This window comes from Rana temporaria, chromosome 5 (genome assembly GCF_905171775.1).
Source record: "Rana temporaria chromosome 5, aRanTem1.1, whole genome shotgun sequence".
Classification (NCBI taxonomy): domain Eukaryota; kingdom Metazoa; phylum Chordata; class Amphibia; order Anura; family Ranidae; genus Rana; species Rana temporaria.
In genome coordinates this window covers 94,946,520-94,969,697 of record NC_053493.1, presented here as the reverse complement: position 1 = coordinate 94,969,697, position 23,178 = coordinate 94,946,520, and the positions used below count along the sequence as shown (strand labels likewise).

Genomic DNA, 23,178 nt, shown 5'->3' with positions numbered 1-23,178 from the left:
ACATGTAGGACACTGGGCAGACCACTAGGGACAAGGGGGGTGTGTATTTTTTACATACAGTACTGTAATCTATAAGATTACAGTATACTGTATGTAATGTGTTTGTTTACTTTTTTTAATTTGGCGCCGTTCTCCGCCCCCGTGCGTCGTAACGTCGCAGGGAACGGAGATCGGCGGCACACGGGGAGACTGTGAATCGAGCGAGGAGGACCCGCTCTCTCACACAGCGGGGAGGCATCGCTGGATCCAGGGACAAGGTAAGTAACTTGCCTGTGGATTCAGCGAGCAGGTAAGCCGCGGCGCTGCACACTCTGCACGTCCAGCCCGAGCGTGACTCGGGTATACCGATCCTAACATTGAAAACCCACCCCGAGTCACGCTCGGGTTTACCGCTAAGGGGGTTAACAACCAGCTGTTTCTTCACACAGAATGTGAATCGGTCGATCGTTTTTTGACCGATCTGAATTCTAATCTTTCTGAAAAGTTGGAATTATTTTCAAAATTACTAAATGGCAACAAAAACTAAACAACATTTAACGAAAATGAAACTAAACTAATTCCAAAACCAAAACAAACAAATTCCATAATGAAACAAATTAGTAACACAACAAACCTATCTGAAACAAAATACATTTTATAAATTCTGTACATATCTAATGGAAGGTCATTAACCTTTTCTCCTCCAACCACTTTGCTATAATTTTTGCTGTGTGCTTTGGGTCATTGTCATGTTGGAAGGTAAACCTTCTTTCCATTGACTTCCCATTTCCTTTCTGGCAGAGGGCAGCAGATTTTCCTCAAGAATCTGATGTTATTTTGCCCAAATTCATTTTTCCTTCTATCCTGACGAGTGCTCCAGTCCCTGCTGCAGAGAAACACCCCATAACAGGATATTACCCCCTTTATACTTTACTGTAGGAATGGTGTTATTTGGATGATGAGCTGTATTGGATTTCCATCAGACATATCGTTTGGTGTTGAAGCCAAATAATTCAATATTCGGCTCATCTGACCATAACACTTTTTTCCATGTGCCCTCAGAATCTTCAAGGTGCGTTTTGGAAAAAACTCAATCATTACTGCATGTGGCCTTCCTTGAGGAGTGGCTTTTTTCCTGAAATCCTCCCATACAAGCCACATTTGTGGAGAATGTGTGATATTGTTGCTGCATGCACACATAGGGGTCAATTAACTAAAATTGGAGAGTGCAAAATCTGGTGCAGCTGTGCCTGGTAGCCAATCGGCTTCCAGGTTTTGTTGTCAAAGCTTACTTGAAGTTAGAAGCTGATTGGCTACCATGCACAGCTACACCAGATTTCCACTCTCTAGCTTTGATAAATGAACCCCAATGACCACTCTGTCGTAAATTCCTGCAACTGCTTCAGGCCTCGTACACACGACCGAGTTTCTCGGCAGAATTCAGCCAGAAACTCGATCGGAGCTGAATTCTGCAGAGAAACCCGGCGTGTGTACACTTTCGGCCGAGGAAGCCAAATAGAGAACATGCTCTCTATTTCCTCGTTGTTCAATGAGGAAAGTTGGCTCGCCGAGATCCTCGGCGGCTTCACACAGAACTCGACGAGCAAAACGATGAGTTAGCCTCTCTGATCAGTTTCCTACTGGCTCTTTCATCTAGTTTGGAGTGACGTCCTCATCCAGGGAGGGTCTTTGTTGTACCAAATACCTTCCATTTCTTAATACTAGACTTCGCTGTGCTTCTAGGGATTGATAAAGCATTTAAAATTTTCTGTATCCATCTCCTGACTTGTGCCTGTCCACAACTTTATCCCAACTTTATCCCAAAAATCTTTTGATAGAGAATTGCCACCCATAGTTGATTGTTTCTTTCAGGGACTGAAATGCTCCAGGAAAGCTGTTTTCATGCTGAGCTAATCAAAATGACCACAGCTGATCACAGTTGAAAGTCAAATGGCTTTGTGTGCCAGTAAGAAGGTGATTAGCTACACCTGATTGAGTTGGCACGTCATCTTTAGGAAGGGGGTGATCCATTTTCCAACTTATTGATTTTGTTTTTGAAAATGTTTTTCTGACATGTTGGTGTTATATCTTTCACTTGGATATTATTAGTTGCACTGAGTAAATGCATCTGGATAAAACAAAAACTGTGTCTGTCTTCACTTTAGCCTGCAAAGCAACCAAATGTGATTATATTAAAGGGGTGCTTGTGTGTGTGTATATATATATATATATTATTTTTATATTTGTATTTAAATTTACTAGTTGAAGCATATTTTGAAGTTGATATATTTTCTTTCCATACTGATAAGATCACTTTATAGGAGTAAAGTGAATAGTCAAAAAAACAATCTTGCATGTGTCCCAGAATTAAATCACATTGTAGATATACTGTATATTTGATGCCTTTGGAGCTGCAAAGGTGAATGTGATAAATCCAAAAATTCAGAAAAATAAAATCCAGGACAGTCATGAGATGTCACTGTTTTTTATTAATGCACACATTCCAAAAAGCTAAAATCAAATAAAACACATTCAGTCAAAAACATTTATTTTGCATATCAAAGGAGCCACCTTTCAAATTGTTATTTTGTATTTTTAACACAGTGAGAAACAAATACAAGCTGATTTCCCAGCAGAACATCCATACCATTCCCACATATCTAAGTTTGCCGTGTTTCCAAGCTTCAGACCAGCAGATGAACCTGTGCGCTGCAGTACTCCACTCCACCCACAGACACCAGCATGTGGACATCCTACAATTGTCCTAAAGAAAACAAAAGGTTTGTCTTATACAAGAACAACTGTATTTGTTGTTGCATTTTAATTTAGCATGTGTGGACTCTATAGATTGAAGCCCAAAATTTCAAGTCCTGAGCTACTCGCCAGGTCTTAAGCTTTACTTGCCACCAGTTGCCCCACCCACCCCTACCCTGCTCCGCCCCTAATCCCGCCCCTAATTAAACCCCTAAACATGCAATCATAAATTATTTAATGAAATGATTAAGTTACAAAAATAAATATTAAAGGGGCTGTAAATGTTTGTTTTTTATTTTAGAAATAGGTTCCTTTAAGCTAGTGCATTGTTGGTTCACTTACCTTTTCCTTCAATTTCCCTTCTAAATGTTTTTTTTCTTTGTCTAAATTTCTCATTTCCTGTTTTTCCTCAGTAAGCTTGCCCCCATCATCCGAGCCGCTCTGACTGGGGGTTAGTCAGCCAGAACAGCTTACTGAGGAGGAACAGGAAGTGAGAAATTCAAACAAAGAAAAAAAAACATTTAGAAGGGAAATGGTAAGTGAACCAACAATGCACTAGCCTAAAATAACCTATTTAGAAAATAAAAAACTAACCTTTACAACCCCTTTAACAACAACTTTATCGTTGCCCATCAGTGCAGCCTCACCTGTGCTCATCAATGCAGCCTCTCCTGTGCCCATAAATGCAGCCTTGCTGTGCCCATCAATGCAGCCTCACCTGTGCCAAACAATGCAGCCTACCTGTGCCCATCAATGCAGCCTTCCTGTGCCCATCAATGCAGCCTAACTGTGCCCATCAATGCAGCCTAACTGTGCCCAACAATGCATCCCCACCTGTGCAGGGGAAGAGAGGAGAGGAAGAAGATTTCCGGCTGGATCATCAGAGAGTTGGGAACATTGCTGTAACAGCTTTCATTTGAATTGCCGTGTGTTCCTGCCAGACCCTGTCACATACAGCCCCGCCTCCTAGCCCGGGTACTTTGATATACGTCACACAGCCTGGCATCGGACGGGTGATCTGTCTATCAAAGTACTCAGGCCAGGAGGTGGGGTTGTATGTGACAGCGATCAGCAGGAACACACGGCAATGCAAATGAAAGCTATTACATCGATGGTCCCCACTCTCTGATAATCCGGCCGAATGCTCTCCTCTCTCTTCCCCTCTGCGATTGATTTGAGAATGAGAACAGCTATTTTTTAAGTGTAGTTCCAGCCCAAAAAAATATTTTTAAGCTTTTTGGATAGCATAGGGAAGGGTTATCACCCCTGTAATGTTTGTTTTCCTGTCTGTGCCCCTGTTCAGAAGATTTCACCTCACTTTCTGTCCCAATGACAATTGTATTTTGAAAATGTTGGGTTGTTGTGGAAGCAAGCCTTGGTGATAAAGCATCAGTGGAGGTAGCTTTTTCCCATAATAACCCTTACAGGAGTGAATTTCCCTTCCTAGGGGTAGATTTTCTCTCACTTCCTGTTGTCTCCTTCCGCTTGTAAGTAGGAGTCGTTTGTAAGTCTGATGTTTGTAACTAGGGGACCACCTGTACCACTCCCCTACCTCCACAACACAGAGAGGCAGTGGATGGCAGGCAACTAGTATTTTTTCATTTTGGATACAGCAAGGGTGGGTTATAACCCCTGTCAGATTTTCTTTTTTGGCACATGTGTCCCATTGCAGAGATACAGTATACCTTTGCTTACTGTCCTATAGTCAAACATGAAGTGAGGGGAAATCCCTGCAAATTAAGGGAATTCCCTAGGATCCCCCAGATCACCAGAACTAGTGTCTCCATTGGAAGATTTATCCCCCATTCTGGGGACAACCCAAAATGTTGAATTTAATTTTACTTTCACTTTTAACCACTAGCCGACCGCCCACCGCCGTTATACGTCGGCAAGTTGGCTCGGCTGGGCGAGAGCACGTAGTATAACATCCTCTCTCCCAGCCGCCACTAGGGGCGCGCGCGCGCGCCCCCCGCTCGCCCCCGACTCCCGTGCGTGTGCCCGGTGGGCGCGATCGCCGCCGGGCACACGCGATCGCTCGGTACAGAGCGGGGACCGGGAGCTGTGTGTGTAAACACACAGCTCCCGGTCCTGTCAGCAGGGGAAATGCTGATCTACGGTTCATACAATGTATGAACCGAAGGATCAGTGTTTCCCCTAGTGAGGCCACCCCCCCCCACAGTAGGAACACACCCAGGCATACTTGACCCCTTCCCCGCCCCCTAGTGTTAACCCCTTCACTGCCAGTGGCATTTTTATAGTAATCCAATGCATTTTTATAGCACTGATCGCTATAAAAATGCCAATGGTCCCAAAAATGTGTCAAAAGTGTCCGAAGTGTCCGCCATAATGTCGCAGTACCGAAAAAAAATCGCTGATCGCCGCCATTACTAGTAAAAAAAATATAATAAAAATGACATAAAAATACCCCCTATTTTGTAAACGCTATAACTTTTGCGCAACCAATCAATAAACGCTTATTGCGATTTTTTTTTTACGAAAAATATGTAGAAGAAAACGTATCGGCCTAAACTGAGGAAAAAATTTTTTTTTTTAGATATTTTTGGGGGATATTTATTATAGCAAAATGTAAAAAATATTCATTTTTTTCAAAATTGTCGCTCTATTTTTGTTTATAGCGCAAAAACTAAAAACCGCAGAGGTGATCAAATACCACCAAAAGATAGCTCTATTTGTGGGAAAAAAAGGACGCCAATTTTGTTTGGGAGCCACGTCGCACGACCGCGCAATTGTCTGTTAAAGCGACGCAGTCCCGAATCGCAAAAAGTACTCTGGTCTTTGGGCAGCAATATGGTCCGGGGGGTAAGTGGTTAATGATAATGGTAAACAGGAAAAATAGAGAGGGTGAATCTCACTAATGGGGGCACAGACAGCAATACAAACTAACAGGCGTTATAATCCCTCTGTACATTATCCAAATCTAAAAAAACAAAGTTTTTAACTTACTTTAACTTATGCAAAAACGGGGGGAATGTGGGACTTTAAATTAAGTGTGTGTGTGGCGAGACCAAGAAAATTCATAGGAGTACAAAAAAATCTGTATGTTTAATTTTCTAGACCAGTAATGGCATGACATATACCAATAATACATACACTGTAAAAAAGAATGAGAATATACATTTTAAAATAGTAAAGACAGCATGGCACATTGCAATATAAGATATACATAATGATCCTCCATGTCATGAGGCAAACAAATTCACAGGATATCGTCTGATAAAGATGGTTAAATCATCTGACACTGTTGGTGTAAATAAATGCATCTGAATGGGTTTGACGTGTTTCGTGGACTCAATCCACTCATCAGGAGCCGGATGCGTCAATAATCTGGAAAGGGATATACATAACGAGTGTGATCTAGTGTAACAACCAAACATAGGGAATACTAGTGTAGAAAGAAATAGCTGGCCATGCCTAAAATCTAATTATCAGCTGGAATCAGGGCATGTGGTACCACAAACCATTGTCAGATGGTTTAATAATCTTTATCAGACCCTATCCTGCATACCTCATCACATGGAGGATCATTATGTATATCTGCTGTCTTTACTATTTTAAAATGTATATTGTCATTCCTTTTTACCATGTATGTATTATTGGTATATGTCATGCCATTACTGGTCTAGAAAATTAAACATACAGGGCCGGATTCAGATAGAATGGTCTATCTGTCCGCCCGGCGTAGCGTATCTAAAATACGTTACGCCGCTGTAACTTTGGGCGCAAGTTCTGTATTCAGAAAGAACTTGCGCCCTTAGTTACGGCGGCGTAACGTATGTGTGGCGGCGTAAGCCCGCCTAATTCAAATGGGGATGTTGAGGGCGTGTTTTATTTAAATTTGAGTTGACCCCACGTAGTTTACGTCTTTTTTGAACGGCGCATGCGCCGTTCGTGAAAAAATCCCAGTGCGCATGCTCGAAAACCCGCCGCAAAACGTCATTGCTTTCGACGTGAATGTAAATTACCAGCCCTATTCGCGAACGACTTACGCAAACAAAGTAAAATTTTCAAAACTCGACGCGGGAACGACAGCCATACTTAACATTAGCTACGCCTCATATAGCAGGGGTAACTATACGCCGAAAAAAGCCTAACGTAAACGACGTAAAAAAATGCGCCGGCCGGATGTACGTTTCTGAATCGACCTAACTAACTACTTTGCATATTCCTCGCGCAACTATACAGAAGCGCCACCTAGCGGCCAGCGTGATAATGCAGCCTAAGATACGACGGTGTAAGACACTTACACCAGTCGGATCTTAGGGATATCTATGCGTAACTGATTCTCTGAATCAGGCGCATAGATACGACAGCCGGACTCAGAGATACAACGGCGTATCAGGAGATACGCCGTCGTATCTCCTATCTGAATCCGGGCCACAGATTTTTTTATACTCCTATGAATTTTCTTGGTCTCGCCACACACACTTCATTTAAAGTCCCATATTCCCCCATTTTTGCATACAATTATAGGGATGGAGGCGTATACATTCCCATGCGTATCATTTAAAGTCCCAATTTATCCCCTCCCCCCCCTTTTTTTCAGAATTATACTTACTTAGGTGGATGCAGCATCGGTCCCCCGCCAGCTCTAACACTGAGAACTGAGCGATCAAACACTGCTGATCTCTCGGTTCTCAGGGCTCCCTAAACAAAGAGCTGGTGACTGTCAGTCACTGCTCTCTGCTCTGCCCCCTCCTCACTCACTGGAGCGCTGGACTTTAGAGGGAGCGGAAGCGGCCAGCTTAGGCTCTCAAAGGCTCGCTAAGAGGCTGAGATGGGGGTCGGAACAGGCACGTGGGCAGATCCCGACTTCATTGTCGTGATCTTGCCCGAGCCTGGACTAGCTCTGTGACAGGCTTCAAAAAGGAAACAAACAAGCTCTGAAGAAGAGGGGATACCCCTTGAAATGTGTCAGCTGTCTTTGGACTTTGATACCACTTAAGTTTACTGGCCAGCAGATCTTGATGGATGATGCACACGATGGAATTTTTATTATCTGCTTGATTTTTCCACTCATTTGTGAGTATGCAATTTTACCTTTAAATACATTTCAGTGTTGTGCAAGGCTGAGGCGCCAATGGTCCTTGTTTTCTTTTTGACAGCAGGCATGAGCCTGTTGTCAGCTGAAAACATGTCATAGGAGTGCAGAACAAACTTTGGCTGTACTTCTACTTTAAGTGTTTTATAGCTTTTATGGTCATAAAAATAACCTCCTATACTGCTGGAAATAAAAAATGAGTGTTTAAAATGTGATTTCTGCAGTTATGTAGTGTGTATATAGTGTATAACATTATTATACTGAGCCAGTAAAACTAGGCATCCACCTTTTTTGGCTAGCACTCATTTATGCCTACTAGCTCAAGAAGCTGCTAATATGCCTGACCAGGTCACGATTGTGAAAGGTGCGGTTTTGCTGATAATGTATATCAATCTGGTATCAAGTCAAGTCTACAAAAAATCTTTTGATCGGCAAACACATAAAAGATATTGCAGATTTAATACATGTGAATAAAATAAGTAAGTTCTCGCTTGAAATTGTATGCAGCAACGGTTTATCAAAATACTGCTGGCCAGAAAAGACATTGCCATTTTAATTTAACAACCATTATGTAGATCTGTTTCAGAGAATAGATTGTGTTACTTACTGTCTTTTGTCTATTATGTCTCAGGTAATCCATACAGGCATGAGGTAATTGCTATTCCTTCAAATTCACAAAAGATGGCTTTGACCTGGCCAGGTCAGCAAGGTTACTATCATGTAAGTATATTGTATAAATATGTATATTCTCACTTATATTGAGAAACAAGAAGCTGAACAAAATTAGATTTGGTTACACATGTGACAATAACCAGAATATAGTATAACGGAAGCCATAAACACAGTCAACCAACCAGATTTCATCAAGAAATGTGGTTGCGCTATCTATTAAAGTGCATATAAGTGCTTTCTAATTCATAAGTAAATACAATAAATAAATACCGAATAAATTACAGTATTAAATGTGAAATTCATATACAGTATCTCACAGAAGTGAGTACATCCCTCACATTTTTGTAAATATTTTATTATTTCTTTTAATGTGACAACACTGAAGAAATTACAGTTTGCTACAATGTAGTGAGTGTACAGCTTGTATAACAGTGTAAATTTGCTGTCCCCTCAAAATAACTCAACACATAGCCATTAATGTCTATGTGCTGGCAACAAATTTGTGTACGCCCCTAATTGGGCCCAATTAACCATTTTCCCTCCCTGGTGTCATGTGACTTGTTAGTGTTAAAAGGTCTCAGATGTGAATGGGGAGCAGGTGAGTGAAATTTGGTGTTATCGCTCTCACCCTCTTACTGGTCACTGGAAGTTCAACATGGCACCTCATGGCAAAGAACTCTCTGATGGTCTAAAAAGAAGAATTGTTGCTCTACATAAGATGGCCTAGGCTATAAGAAGATTTCCAAGACCCTGAATCTGAGCTGCAGCACAGTGGCCAAGACCATACAGAAGTTTAACAGGACAGGTTCCACTCAAAACAGGCATTGCCACTGTCGACCCAAGAAGTTGAGTGCACATGCTCAGCGTCATATCCAGAGGTTGTCTTTGGGAAATAGACCTATGAGTGCTGCCAGCATTGCTGCAGAGACTGAAGGGGGGGGGGGGTCAGCCTGACAGTACTCATGTGATGGAAGTACTAAAATGAAAATTGTATTTTGTGTTATGATTAGAGCCACTGAAATGAAGTGTATATTTTCCTTGAAAAGAATTGTCAGATATTGTGTTTTGAAGAAAGTTATGGACTCAGCATTGAAAATACAAAGGATTATTATTAAGAGCAGATGTCATTTCCCCCCCACTCTTCGCTCTCACTACGTCCCCCCTCCCTTCTAAATTCCTCAATTGTAACAGGAAAGCCTCCCCCTCCTTTTTCACTCGGATCTCCTGAAAGCTTGTGTGACGCTTGGAAGGAAACTTGCTGAGCTGACAATGGACTCTTTATGACACGTTGATTCACAAGGGTGTGTGTGCATGCCCAAGAATGGATTTCTAAGAAGAAACCATCCCTATATGAACTGACCAATGAGGGCTTCATGCCAAGGACAAACCACACAGGGGGAGGGTAACTGGGAGTAAAATGTATAATGTGAACCAATCAGCATGCATAATGTTTTGTGATGTCATTTTATTTTCATGATCCCCTCCCTGGGCCGCTGGGCAGTATTCCAACATGATAACGACCCCAAACACACCTCCAAGATGACCACTGCCTTGCTAAAGAAGCTGGGGTAAAGGTGATGCACTGGCCAAGCATATCTGCAGACCTAAACCCTATTGAGCATCTGTGGGGCATCCTCAAATGGAAGTTGGAGGAGTGCAAGGTCTCTAACATCCATCAGCTCCATGATGTCATCATGAAGGAGTGGAAGAGGACTCCAGAGGCAACCTGTGAAACTCTAGTGACTCCATGCCCAAGAGGGTTAAGGCAGTGCTGGAAAATAATGGTGGCCACACAAAATAGTGACACTTTAGACATTTTCACCTAGGGGTGTACTCACTTTTGTTTCCTGCGGTTTAGACATTAATGGCTGTGTTTTGAGTTATTTTGAGGGGACAGAAAATTTACAATGTTATACAAGCTGTACACTCACTAATTTACCTTGTAGCAAAGTGTAATTTCTTAAGTGTTGTCACATGAAAAGATATAATAAAATATTTACAAAAATGTTAGGGGTGTACTCACTTTTGTGAGATGCTGTATATACTAAACATTAATCCTGTACTTCATAAAGTCCATATAGCAATCTAATGCAAAAGAGAAAGGAAAAAAATTGTCCCGATATGAGTGATAAAATGATATGCTCCACTCATATGCTTCCTAAGATCCCTGTGCTTCAGGTAATCACCCAATTGTGCTCCACGAAAGGAGGAATAATATCGCCTCTTACCAGATATTAAGATCTCATTCCAAGGTCTAGCTGTGGCCGGGTGAAAACAACTCTCAATTGGTTGGAGTGATTGAGATAATACAGCTCCGACTGGAAACACCTAAGCATTCCAGACAGTGATGCACACTCTTAATGTGTGCTTCTCAGACCACCTTCAACCTTCAAGGCTAGGGCAACATACTTGCAGCCGTGTATAAAACTTCAATTCACATGTGAAGAGGAAGAGGGACACTCAGTGTGCAGTATCTTAAATCCCAGTTTATTTAAAAAAAAGTACAGGCATACCCCACTTTTAAGTACACAATGGGGTTTATTTACTAAAGCTGGAATGTGCAAAATCAAGCTCACTTCTGCATAGAAACCAATCAGCTTCCAGGTTTTATTACCAAAGCTTAATTGAACAAGCTGTGTTTAGAAGCTTGTTGGTTTCTATGCAGAAGTGAGCCTGATTTTTCACTTTCCAGCTTTAGTAAATAAACCCCATTGTGTACTTAAAAGTGGGGTATGCCTGTAATGTACTTACACATGCAAAGAGTAAACAGGCACCACACATATAAAAATCGTCCAGCACCCCGGAGGGTTTGATGACGTGACTGCTGCAAACTCTGGCCTACGCGTTTCGTTCTAATGGATGTCGTCACTGGGGCAACCGAGATCTCCGTTGGACATTTCATCCTAATGGACGTCGTCACTGGGGAAACTGAGATCTTATAAAGTGCGTGAGTGGAGCACTTTGTTTTTTCATTACATATAATTTTATCACTGCTATTGGGATTGATTTGTTTTCTTTTTCTTTATATTGCTATATGGACTTTATGAATTATGGGATTATTGTTCTGCATATACAGTATATCCATTTCACATTTGATACTGTAATTTATTCAGGATTTATTGTATTTACATATGAATTTGAATGTACTTATATGCACTTTAAATGATAGAACAACACATCCCCTGTTCTTGAAATTAGCTTTGTATTGTAATGTGAAATACAGTGAGTGCAGCTGTCTAGTTTAGTGTGAATTGCCACATTTTGCAAGATATTTACACTGAACACAGAATATTTCTTTTAATTAACCAGATTTACTAGCCAACCTAAAAAAGTATGAGATAGGACTAAACTAGTAGTTGGTTGTTGATTGTTGGGCTTGCTGAGCCTAAAAGTAGCCATTGAAATGACATGAACATTTCTGTTCTGCAGAAATAAGCAGAAAACAGGATGTCAATGATGAGCACTCTTTAGGAACGTTTTGCAGACCTAAGCTGTCCATGTCTATACACAAACATGCTTATTTGTGATATCAACATGTAGCTCTGTGCCCAAATCTATTATATAAATTGCTTGGTGGTCAGATTGTGCATGTGTTAGCATGGGGGGACAGCATGCTTGATTATACTGTACTGGTCACTCATGTGGGTTCAGCGCTCCCCCATAGCCGGAGGCCAAACTTCTTCACCAGGGCCCCACATACAGAAGGATAACATTTTCAGGATAACAGGTATTTATGTCCTATTGGATAGCAAGCCCACAATAGGGTGCTAATAGTGAGGTACAACAGGTGAGAGGGATAGGTCTGAACTAGCAAAGACAATAGCTGGCTGCCATTAGCATAGCAAACACAGGGCTTATAAGTGTTGTACAGGACATCATAAATGTCTTATTGGGAATGGTTTTTCTATAAGGCTGATATTTCTGTTGATTTATTTATATAAGCTATACCTTTAGCTGATATAAAATAAGAAAATATATAACACAATTCTACAGATTCATCAGCTCTTCCCATCTTATGTGTATGAATTCTGCCATTTTTCTGCATCATACTTGAAAAGTTTATCTTTGAACAAAATGCATGCAGTAGAAAGGGTAGTAAAGCTTACTTAACTGAATTTCCATATGTTTTACTTGCACTTCCACATCAGTTTCCATGGAGATCACACGTTAGCTATTACACTTTATGGGGCTAGTGTCATATTTCTTTTTAGTCAAACCAGTCCTTTACATTTTACAGCAACATTCTTCCATTCTCTTTAACTCTCTAAGCACTTCTACATGCTGACAAGACAAACACCAGAAATTTCAATTGTTTCATAATGGGCAAAGTTGGGGATATTTCAAACACTGTGGAAGATGCATTTTATATGCAGAAGAAAGATGGTGGAGAAATTGGCTACGTTGTGTAGACATGATGTGTAATACATGATAGGAAAATTGCAAATTGTCAAAGGATAGCATATGATACATTTTTTTAGTCAGGTGATACGTTCTCTTTATGGGTTCAGTCAGAAATCTGTTAGACCCCTGATGCTTCTTCTATGTCCATCACATAAATACTAAAATTAAGAATCCAAATGTGCTCAATGTGGAGCACGTGCAGAGAAGATTCTTGAACAGGAATTCACTAGTCTCCTCCAGCTTTGCATCCTAAGTGTGGTGGTTGTTGGGGTCTTGGGCTCACATTCCTTTTCTTGGGAGTCAGGGACTTCCAAAGTGGTGAATACAAGCCTGGGCATAGATGGAGTTTACCAATCTTCTCTGCGCACATTGAACTTCCAAGTAAGCATTTCTGGTGTAGCGCTACCCCAGCCGGAGCCGCTGGTTACTGGTTCTCCCTATTTATGCACAGCCAGGCAACACGCATTTCCTACTTCAATCCAGCCACAAGAAATCAGTCCATGGGTTTGTTTTTGTTGCTTTATTGGGGAAAGGAACTTGGATAGGGTATAGGGATTATGGGATGCCCAACTTGATTTGAAGAAACAGATGAGGACAACTTCCTTCTCTGTAGAGAATGAAGATCTCTGTATGTAAAACGAAGATCCTAAACTATACTCCCTCCGAAATAAACACAGTCCCTATGGATCAGTGACAAGATCCTTTACGGACCAGGAGTGCTCAATCCTCTTTAGTGAAATAGCACAAAGTTGCAAACTGTATGCAGAGGTATCTTGTCTCCTCTGCAGAGCTGCACCAGGTCTGACACTTGCAGATACTTTCCTACCAGCCAACCTGGCTGCTCTGAAGAACACCCCAGGACAAGGGATCAGGATTCTGCACAACGCTTTCCTTGGAAAGTATGCTACGTCCGGCAGTCTTTCATCTTGTATGCCTGTGGGTGTGTTGAGGCCGGGACTGTCCTTTGCTTCCCGCGGCACCTGGCAAGTCTCCTGTTCAGGCCTCCAACTAATCAGATCTTCTTATGCCAATCCGATAGACCAAAGGTCTTAGGCTTCCTTTTCTTCCTTTTCTCAGCTTCAGCCTGGAGGCAGAGCCCCCAGCCCGGGGTCCCCTCCCAGGCCACACAAACAACAGCAGTCCATTTTCCACCCAGCGCCCCTGCTGCTCAGGCTCCACTATATTTATTGGGGGGTTCAGCCACCCTGCCAGGCCTCCTGCCTGGGGATTGGTCCAAACTCCCATCAACATTCAGACCCAGCCTCTTTACCTCTGCCCACTAGCTTCTAGAAATTTCCAGGGATCTCCAGAACTAGGGGAGGCAATAGAGGACTGGTCTGCAGAGCCTTCCAGCCTAATCTGATTCTAAATCCTGACCCAATTAACAGACTCATGCAACTACCATGAGTCACAAAATACAGTTACCTGCACTAGTTGAACAATAAAGGGTGCTACAATGGTTTCTCAACTTTAGTGTACCAGTTATCTGAGCCGTCTTATCCCACTGCTCCTTTTCTGTTGACTGTAGTACTGTAGATCCCAGACAAGGATAGGCAGCAGCTGGAAGGGAGTTGTAAAGATAATACCAGAGGGTAACAGTTGAGGCAGGTATGAAGAGGAGGTGTGGCGCAAATCTTATTGGGAGATTTGTCAAGTATGTGATCTTTTGAAAACCAATAACTTTTACACTTGTCTTTTCATATTTCTTCTTGTAATGTTTTATTTCAATACTTTCAATATGGGTATACTAAGCTTTAGTATTTTTTTTTTTTTCAGTTCCCAAAATTCTATCATGAAAATGACCAGATCTACTACCCAAGTCCCCCAAAGACTGTGGCTCCTAACCCACTGTACAAGACATATGAAGAAACACCATCTGAAAGGACAATCAATTTACAGAGGAATTCAATCAAATCTCAGTGGTTAACAACGTACAACCACAGCTTCACAGGTAGATACGATAGATATGATTTTTTTTGGTGAAATCTAAACAAAAAGGATTATATCTCCATGCAGTGACAAATTACAAATCCTGTTGGGAGCTTGATCGCACAGTGCGTGTCCCACACAAAATTACATAAATCAAACCAGAATATGTGCAGAACTCACCTCCTTTAGTGCCAGATATCTATCTTATTAAATAATAAAATAGTGTTAATTAAACAAATGTACAGTGGGTATAGAAAAGAATCAACCTCTTGAAAATAATCATATCCAAGTGAAAGATATAACACCAACATGTCAGAAAAAAATAAAAAATAAATCAAAACAGAATCACTAAGTTGGAAAAAGGATCACCCCTCTCCTAAAAATTACTTGTAAACGAAATCTGGTGTAGCTAATCACTTTCTCAATGGCACACAAATCCATTTAACTTTCAACTGTGATCAGTTGTCGTCATTTTGATTACCTCAGCATGAAAAGAGCTTTCCTGCAGCATTTCAGTCCCTGGTGGTACAACTGAAGGAAACAATCAATTTTGGGTGGCAAGGCATTGTCAAAAGATCTCCAGCATAAAGTTGTGGACAGGCACGGAGATGGATACAAAAAAAATGTTAAAGGCTTTATTAATGCCTAGAAGCACAGTGAAGTCTATTATTAAGAAGTGGAAGGCATTTGGTATAACACAGACCCTCCCTGGATCAGGATTTCTCTCCAAACTAGATAAAAGAGCTATGAGGAAACTGGACAGGCTACCAAGAGGTGTACAGCAACTCTGAAGCAGTTGCAGGAATTTATGACAAAGAGTTGTCTTTTTGTGCATGTGACAACAATATCACAAATTCTCTACAAATGTGGCTTGTATTGGAGGGTTGCAAGAAAAAAGCCACTCCTCAAGAAAGGCCACATACAGTCACCATTGATCTTTTCCAAAAAGCAGCATGAAGATTCTGAGGCCACATGGCAAAAGCTATTATGCCCCGTACACACAATCCCGATCAAGCCTGCTTTGCATACACACAGTCACACAAAAGTTTGGTGAACTTTTGACTGCCAAGAACGCGGTGAAGCAAAAGACTACGACGAGCCGAGAAAATTAGGGTTCTTTGCTTCTGAGCATGCGTCGCTTTGTTTTCCGAGCATGCGTCGAAATTTTGCTCGTCGGAATTTGTACACACGATAGGAAATTCCGATCAGATTTTTTCCAGACGAAAAAAAAGAGAACCTGCTCTCTATCTTTTTCCAGCAGTTTTTCCGTTGGAAAAAGTCTGATGGAGCATACACACGGTCGGGATTCCAAAAGCTCTCATCTGACTTTTTCCAACAGGAAAACCGATCGTGTGTACGGGGCATTATGGTCAGATGAGACTTAAGCCTCGTACACACGGTCGGACATCCGACAAACTTTCCCTTTGGATTTTTGTACAAAGTCATTTGTCCGGTCACACCCATAGCATACACACGCTCTGACTTTTCTGCAAACTTTTCTAAAACTTTCCCAACATCACATGGTTTTTCTGCTCTTTTCTGCTCTTTACCGCCACCGTTTGGTTAACTTCTGCTATTGTTGGTTGATTTTAACATTGATTCTGGGCATGCGTGTTTGTACTTCGGAAAAAAGTCTGATGGCTTGCTGTACACACGGTCGGACTAGGCACCATCAGACTTTTGTTGTTGTAAAGTTTGTCCGTTTGCAGACTGAACTTTTTGTCCGATGAAACCCGAAAAAGTTTGTCCGATGGAGCGTACACACGAAAGTCTGACCGTGTGTACGGGCCTTAAAATTGTATTATTTGGCCTCAATACCAAACAATATGTCTAATATAATGGATGGGGCAAAATACCGTCAGATTCTTGAGGAATATCTGCTGCCCTCTGCCATAAAGTTGTCAATGGGAAGAAGGTTTACACCAGGGGTGCCCAACCTTTTGAAGAGTGAGGGCCACTTAAGCAACTTGGTAACCAGTCGTGGGCCACAATGAGCGGAGAAGGCGGATGACAGGTCACGGCTACTCTATAGGCCCTCCGATCCGCCCATATGGAAGGGGATAAATTTCCTTCTGTTTGGATTGGAGGTAGTCGGGCGTAAACGGACATCTGTCGCTATTGAGGGTCCCGTTTGGTCGGGCTGATCATGTGAAAAGGGCCCAAGACTGCTTTCACACTGATGTGCTGTAGTTTACCCACACCGCGAGTGCAGCCTAGTGCACCTGTGTCTATCCTACGGGTTAGCTGAACTTTGCCATAGACTTCACTTGTGGCAAAAGCTGGTTCTGTAGAGGACGCATTGGCTTATGGGGCTCTGCTCCGCAGCTGCGTTCTTCCTCTACCACCAGCTTCATTCACAACACTGATGCTGCGGTATGGTGGGTCGGCAACCTGCGATCTGGGTTTGCCAACCCACCAGTCCAGAGCAGGAGGTCGCGGGCCACATCAGAGGGCTCCGCGTGCCACATGTGGTCCCCGGTCCACTGGTTGGCCACCCCTGGTTTACACAATGGCCTAAAGCACACAGCAAAAATGACCACACAATGGTTGAAGGAAAAAAAAGGTGAATGTCCTTGCATGGCCTATTTAGAGCCCAGACTTAAACCACATTGAAAATCTGTAGAAGGACTTGAAGACTGCAGTCCACAAACGGTCACCATCAAATTTGACTGAACTTGAGCAGTTCTGCAAAGAAGAGTGAGTGAATTTTGCAAAGTCTAAATGTGTTGTGTCTGTCTTTATTTCAGGCTGCAAAGCAACAAAATGTGATTATTTTAAAGGGGGGTGATTCTTTTCTATACCCACTTCATAGGTAGTGAGCCCATAACAGCTTTATTATCAGCTTTATTATCATGTGTTTAGGTGTGTTTTGGCGCCGATCTCCGCTCCCGTGCGTCGTAACGTCGCAGGGAACGGAGATCGACGGCACAGGAGGACACTGTGTGAATCGAGCGAGGTCCCGCTCGCTCACACAGCGCGGTGACATCGCTGGATCCAGGAACAAGGTAAGCCAGCACGCGCTGCAGGCTCTGCATAGCTACCCCGAGCGTGACTCGGGGTTACCGATTTTAGCAGAAAAAATCCACCCCGAGTCATGCTCGGGGATACCGCCAGGAGGGTTAAAATATCGCCTACAAACCGACCCTAAACAGCCGCTGCTGTCTCTCCAGTGTGAAAGCCTGAGGGCTTTCACACTGGAGCGGTGCTCTAGCAGGACGGTAAAAAAGGTCCTGCCTGCCGCACCTTTGGAGCGGTGAAGGAGCGGTGTGTATATATCGCTCCTGCCCAATGAAATCAATGGGACACCGCGGCTATACCGCCGGCAATGCGCCTCTGCAGAGGTTTTAACCCTTTCTCGGCCGGTAGCGGGGGGTAAAACCGCCCCGATATCGGCCGAATAGTGCTGTGAAATTGGCGGTAAAACAAAATAGCGCCGCTTTACCGCCGACGCTGCTCCCGCCCCAGTGTGAAAAGGGTCTTAGGGCTATTTTCTTCAGTGAGATTGAAGCCCATTCCTTTTGTATGGGCTCAAATCGCACCACACGAAAAGTGTGCAGGCATCTTTTTTTTTTCAGATTGCATGGGTGTTCATTGCCATTTCTAAATTGTTTTGGGGTGTCATTAACTTAAAATTGACACCTGCAACACTTCACAGTTGGTTTCATACTGCCAATGCCTCATTGTGAATGGTCCTGCAGGATTCTGGGACCTGTGACAGGGAGGGAGGGAAGGAGGAAAACTTCCGAGCGGAAATAAGAACAGGTACCTGTTAAAACCAGGTATGATTTTCATTCAAGCTGTTGCCTCCTGTGCTACTACAGGGTTTATAAGTAAAGTACAACCTGTACTGCTAAAGACTGGAATATTTAACTACACTATCTGCTACAACACTATTTTTGTAGCACTGGCAGCCATGTAGCATTGACCAGGAACTTGTTCACAAACGCCATAACTCCTCCCTGTTGCATATCACCTTCATTCCATTGTCATGTTAAACACTTTGGAGTGATCCAAACCAGTCACAAAAAACTGGCCTGCACATAAATCAGAAGTTTTGCCAAGTACCTCATACAGAGAACAATACAAACACTGATAAACTTCTTATACTTTTTTTAGTACTTTTCTGAACAATAGTTTTCTTTTATACTCAGACCGTGGTGAAATGAACCCACTACAACTTGATGATTATTATGAGAAGGTAATTGGCAACATAACAGGAAAAACAGATGAAAACACAGAAATTGTAAGTCATATTCATGTATGCACACATTACATAAGTCATATACAAGCATAATTTTCTAAGATATGTGATAAAAATAAGTGTACCTTAAATTTAGCCACTAAACCACATGCTGACTTACATTAATGAAAGTCCAGCTTTAATCTCTGACATTAATAGAGTATGGGAATTTACAAAATGGACATTTATACTCACCTAGGTGAATGTAGCATCGATCCCCCGCTGTCTTTACGACCGAGACCTGAGCGATCAAAGACCTGCTGATAGCTCAATTCTAGGTCTTCAGTAAACAATGAGCCGGTGACAGTCAGTCACCAGCTTTCTGCTCTGCCCCTCCAGCGCTCACTGGAGTGCCAGGCTGTGGAGGGGCAGAAGCGGACTCCCAGTGGCTTGCTGAGAGCCTGAGCCAGCTGTGGGTCCAGGCATCTAGGTTCCAGGCAGTCCAGAGCCTGGACTGCCTGAGTTATGTCACCTGACAGCAGACATTAACCCGTTGTCCGCTGAATATGGGTCACAGGAGTCCCAAACTAAGTGCACTTCTGTGATCCACAGTAGAAAAAGGGCCAAAAGAGCTTTGGCCCTACTTCTCCTTTAACCTCCCTGGCGGTATGATTATGTCAGGTTTTTTGATGCTGAGTTGTTTTGCATGGAAATTTGGCGTTTTATAGTGTAGGCCTGTAATTCTTAGAAATAACTCACTTAAATCTGTCCAAACCAGAGTCTATAAGACATCCCGGGTATGATAAAGTTTGAAACACAAAATCAATAATTATAATATAATAAATAACTAAAAATAATTATAACAAATAATATAATAATAATAAAAATTATTCAATAATGTAATCAAATCAAAAACACTGAAATTTGCTCAGTTGCAGAATTTTCGCTGTCATTACTTTCAGTGTTTGATGATAAATTTCCCCACAAATCACTATCGCTCAATTCTGCAAGTGATTCTAATTTATTATGGCTGTTTTCTAGCTGGTCTAAAACCACTTTTGACATAAAGGGACACTTTTTGGTTGCTATGGACAATCTACAGTTTCCAGGCAGAAAGAACAGTTTTTATAATATAAAAGTACATGCAGGACACTGGACAGACCACTAGGGACAAAGGGGATGTGAAATTATTTTATACAGTACTGTAATCTATAAGATTACAGTATACTGTATGTGTACTGTGTTTTTATTTTTTTGAATTTGGTGCCCATCTCCGCCCCTGTGCGTCGCAACGTCGCAGGGAACGGAGCTCGGTGGCACTCGGGGCACTGTGTGAATCGTTCGAGGTAACAGCTCGCTGACACAGCGGGGAGACATCGCAGGATCCCGGGGACAAGGTAAGTAACTCTGCCTGGATACTGCGATGCAATCCCGAGTCTGGCTCGGGGATACTGCTAATGGTACTGAAATTCCACCCAGAGCCAGACTCGGGAATACCGCCAGGGAGGTTAAGAAAGTGGCTTCCAGTACAGTTGTGTTTTCTAAATATTTTCAAATATAATGATAATAATGATGATTGCAAAAAAAGGTTTTATGCCATCTATGGAGTTGTGCAAGTTTACGTAAATACTTTTTTCATTTTGGATAGAGCAAGAATGGAGGTTAAGCCCCTGTCATATTTGTTTGCACCATTAGGAAGACTTTCCTTTACTTCCTGAGCTGTAGACATAACAGAAAGTGAGAGGAAATCTCTCCAAAGTTATCACCAGAAAAGATGTGTCCATGTGAAAATTTCATATCTATTCCTGTTCTGGTGACAACTCATAATGTTGAATTATTTTAAGCTAAATGCTGGAATAAAAAAAAAATACAAATTTGAAGTGGGGCTCCCCCACACTGCAGAGGTTCAAAGTTTACTAACTCTAGGGGGGAAGAATAAGATGTAGAAAACGTACCTTATTCTTTGCTCCCCCTGCAGCCAGCCCTCTAATCTTTTCTACTACACTTCAGAATGAAGGTAGACACTTGCTGTCAGCATGTACAATGCAGAACCCTTGGTCCTACATTGTACGTGATGATGTCAGAAAGCCTACAATTGGTGGAGTGGCGAAAGGGAAGCAGCTCGGGGGAATTTAATTGGTCACACAGCATGCCAGGAAAACCAGTATGGCAAGTATTACAGCTTAGATCTCTACCTTAGCAAGCATTTAACCCTTGCAGTTTGGGAGGTCCCACTGCAAGAGTCATTTTTTTCCGCTACCCCCAGTGGGGCTTTAACTCCCAGTGATGGCGTTCAGCAGGGTAATACAGAGGGTAAATCTCCCCAGTGGGGACACAGACAGCAATAAAAACCTGACAGGGGCTCTGACAACAATCTTACCACTCTATCTACAACGAAAATAAAAGATTTGGCTTTAAATACACTGTAAAAAATAAACTCCCTTGATTTACCAGGGTAACAATATGTTTATGTCCAAGTCTATATTATCCTCTAATGTGTGTAAAGGTGCAATCCATTTAACCATAGACATGAATGGAAACTGTCACATCTGCTACAAAGGAGGTTTATTTTCAGTGAGATGGAAAAGCAGTGACTTGCTTAGGTGCATCCAAAAATGTCCTTAAATGGGCCTTAAAGGAGTTGTAAAGGTTCGTTTTTTATTTTCTAAATAGGTTCCTTTAAGCTAGTGCATTGTTGGTTCACTTACCTTTTACTTCACTTTTTTTCTTTGTCTGAATCTCTTACTTCCTGTTCTTCCTCAGTAAGCTTGCCCCCATCATCCAAGCCGTTCTGGCTGGGGGTTAGTCAGCCAGAACAGCTTACAGAGGAGGAACGGAAAGTGAGAAATTCAGACAAAGAAAAAAAAAACATTTAGAATAGAAATCGAATGAACCAACAATGCACTAGCTTAAAGGAACCTATTTAGAAAAAAAAAACGAACCTTTACAATCCCTTTAAAATAAAAAAGTAATACAGTATATCTACAGTGTCCAGTGTAATTTCACTCAAATGACAGTAGGTTGTATTTTTTGGGTATAGTGACATATTTGTAAAAAACAAAAAAAAGAAGAAGAAGAAATTGTATGAATTGAAAGTTTTGCAAACAATGTAGTTGGATAAAAAATGCATTTATGTAATGTCACAATTACCTTTTTTTAGAAGCCAGCATTCTTATCGACTGTCCTTCAAGCACGACCAATAGAAGGACGCATTGCACGCTCAAGAGAGGGTCGCCGGACTCTTGTGAAAGAGGAAGAACCTGAAAGTGAAACTGTAGAATATAAACCCAATTTGAACACTGAGGTGGAGACACCTAGACATAGATCTTGTACCTCTGACACTGCTAGTAACACAACTAAGAAGGAAAACACAGAGGAGTATTTATCCTCAACTCAGGGACACAAGGAACCTGATATACGTAAAATTACAGACACAGAAAAGACAGATGCATTGTACAGAAGACAGCTAACACCCTTACCAACCCATTCAGATTCAGAGTATAAAACAGTCCATGAAGATTTAACAGGTGGACAGGATCCATATATTGCCTTTGAAAAGGCTTCTGAGCTTAGTAAACCATTCCAGAAAAGGTGTTTTACTAGTCTAGAGGCTTGTTCTATAAAACCACAAGATAGTATATTAGGGCACTATATTCGCCAAAACACATTAAGAGCACAAAGTGGCATTCATAAAGCTGGAAAGACTTTGCCGCATGCAACTCTACTTGTGCTTCAAGATTCCTTCTCAAAGTCTACCGCTCAAAAAACATTCCACCAAAACTTTCCAGAAAAGACAAAAGATCTAAGAGAAAATTGCCATTCTGGAAGGAAGCACAAGTTTTATGGGTTTCATTCCCACTATTTCCATAATTAACAGTATAAATCACTGTATAAACACTGCGAGAGAAATAAAAGAATCTGCTGAAAACAACTGTAGTTGTAAGAGTCTGTAAATACTTTTGTAGCGCTACCCCCTCAGGAGCCGCTGGTTAGATTTGGGATCGGCATAATTATTTTACCTCTGTGATGTGTCTAGGGATGATGATGATGAGCAATAACGGAATGTCCAGATAGCAGGGTGACGTTTTCTATGCTTTATTACTGGTCCAACATGACCAACAGTCTACTGAGGTAGATAGAAGTAGGTTGGTGAAAAAGGAGAACTTGCAGATTCAGGCTCTTGGATAAACAGAAGCAGTCCTGC

General features: G+C 41.9%; 1 protein-coding gene across 1 annotated transcript in view; it reads left to right on the top strand.

Moving 5' to 3' along the window:
* Positions 1 to 22,905, top strand: part of C5H7orf31 (chromosome 5 C7orf31 homolog) — a 63,814-nt gene extending 40,909 nt beyond the window's left edge. Inside the window, exons 5-9 of the mRNA XM_040352887.1 lie at positions 2,584 to 2,759; positions 8,424 to 8,512; positions 14,642 to 14,816; positions 18,946 to 19,037; positions 22,135 to 22,905. Coding sequence (XP_040208821.1) covers positions 2,584 to 2,759; positions 8,424 to 8,512; positions 14,642 to 14,816; positions 18,946 to 19,037; positions 22,135 to 22,848 — 1,246 coding nt within the window. The 3' untranslated portion in view covers positions 22,849 to 22,905. The remainder of the gene's footprint in view (positions 1 to 2,583; positions 2,760 to 8,423; positions 8,513 to 14,641; positions 14,817 to 18,945; positions 19,038 to 22,134) is intronic.
* The last annotated feature ends 273 nt before the right edge of the window (positions 22,906 to 23,178 follow it).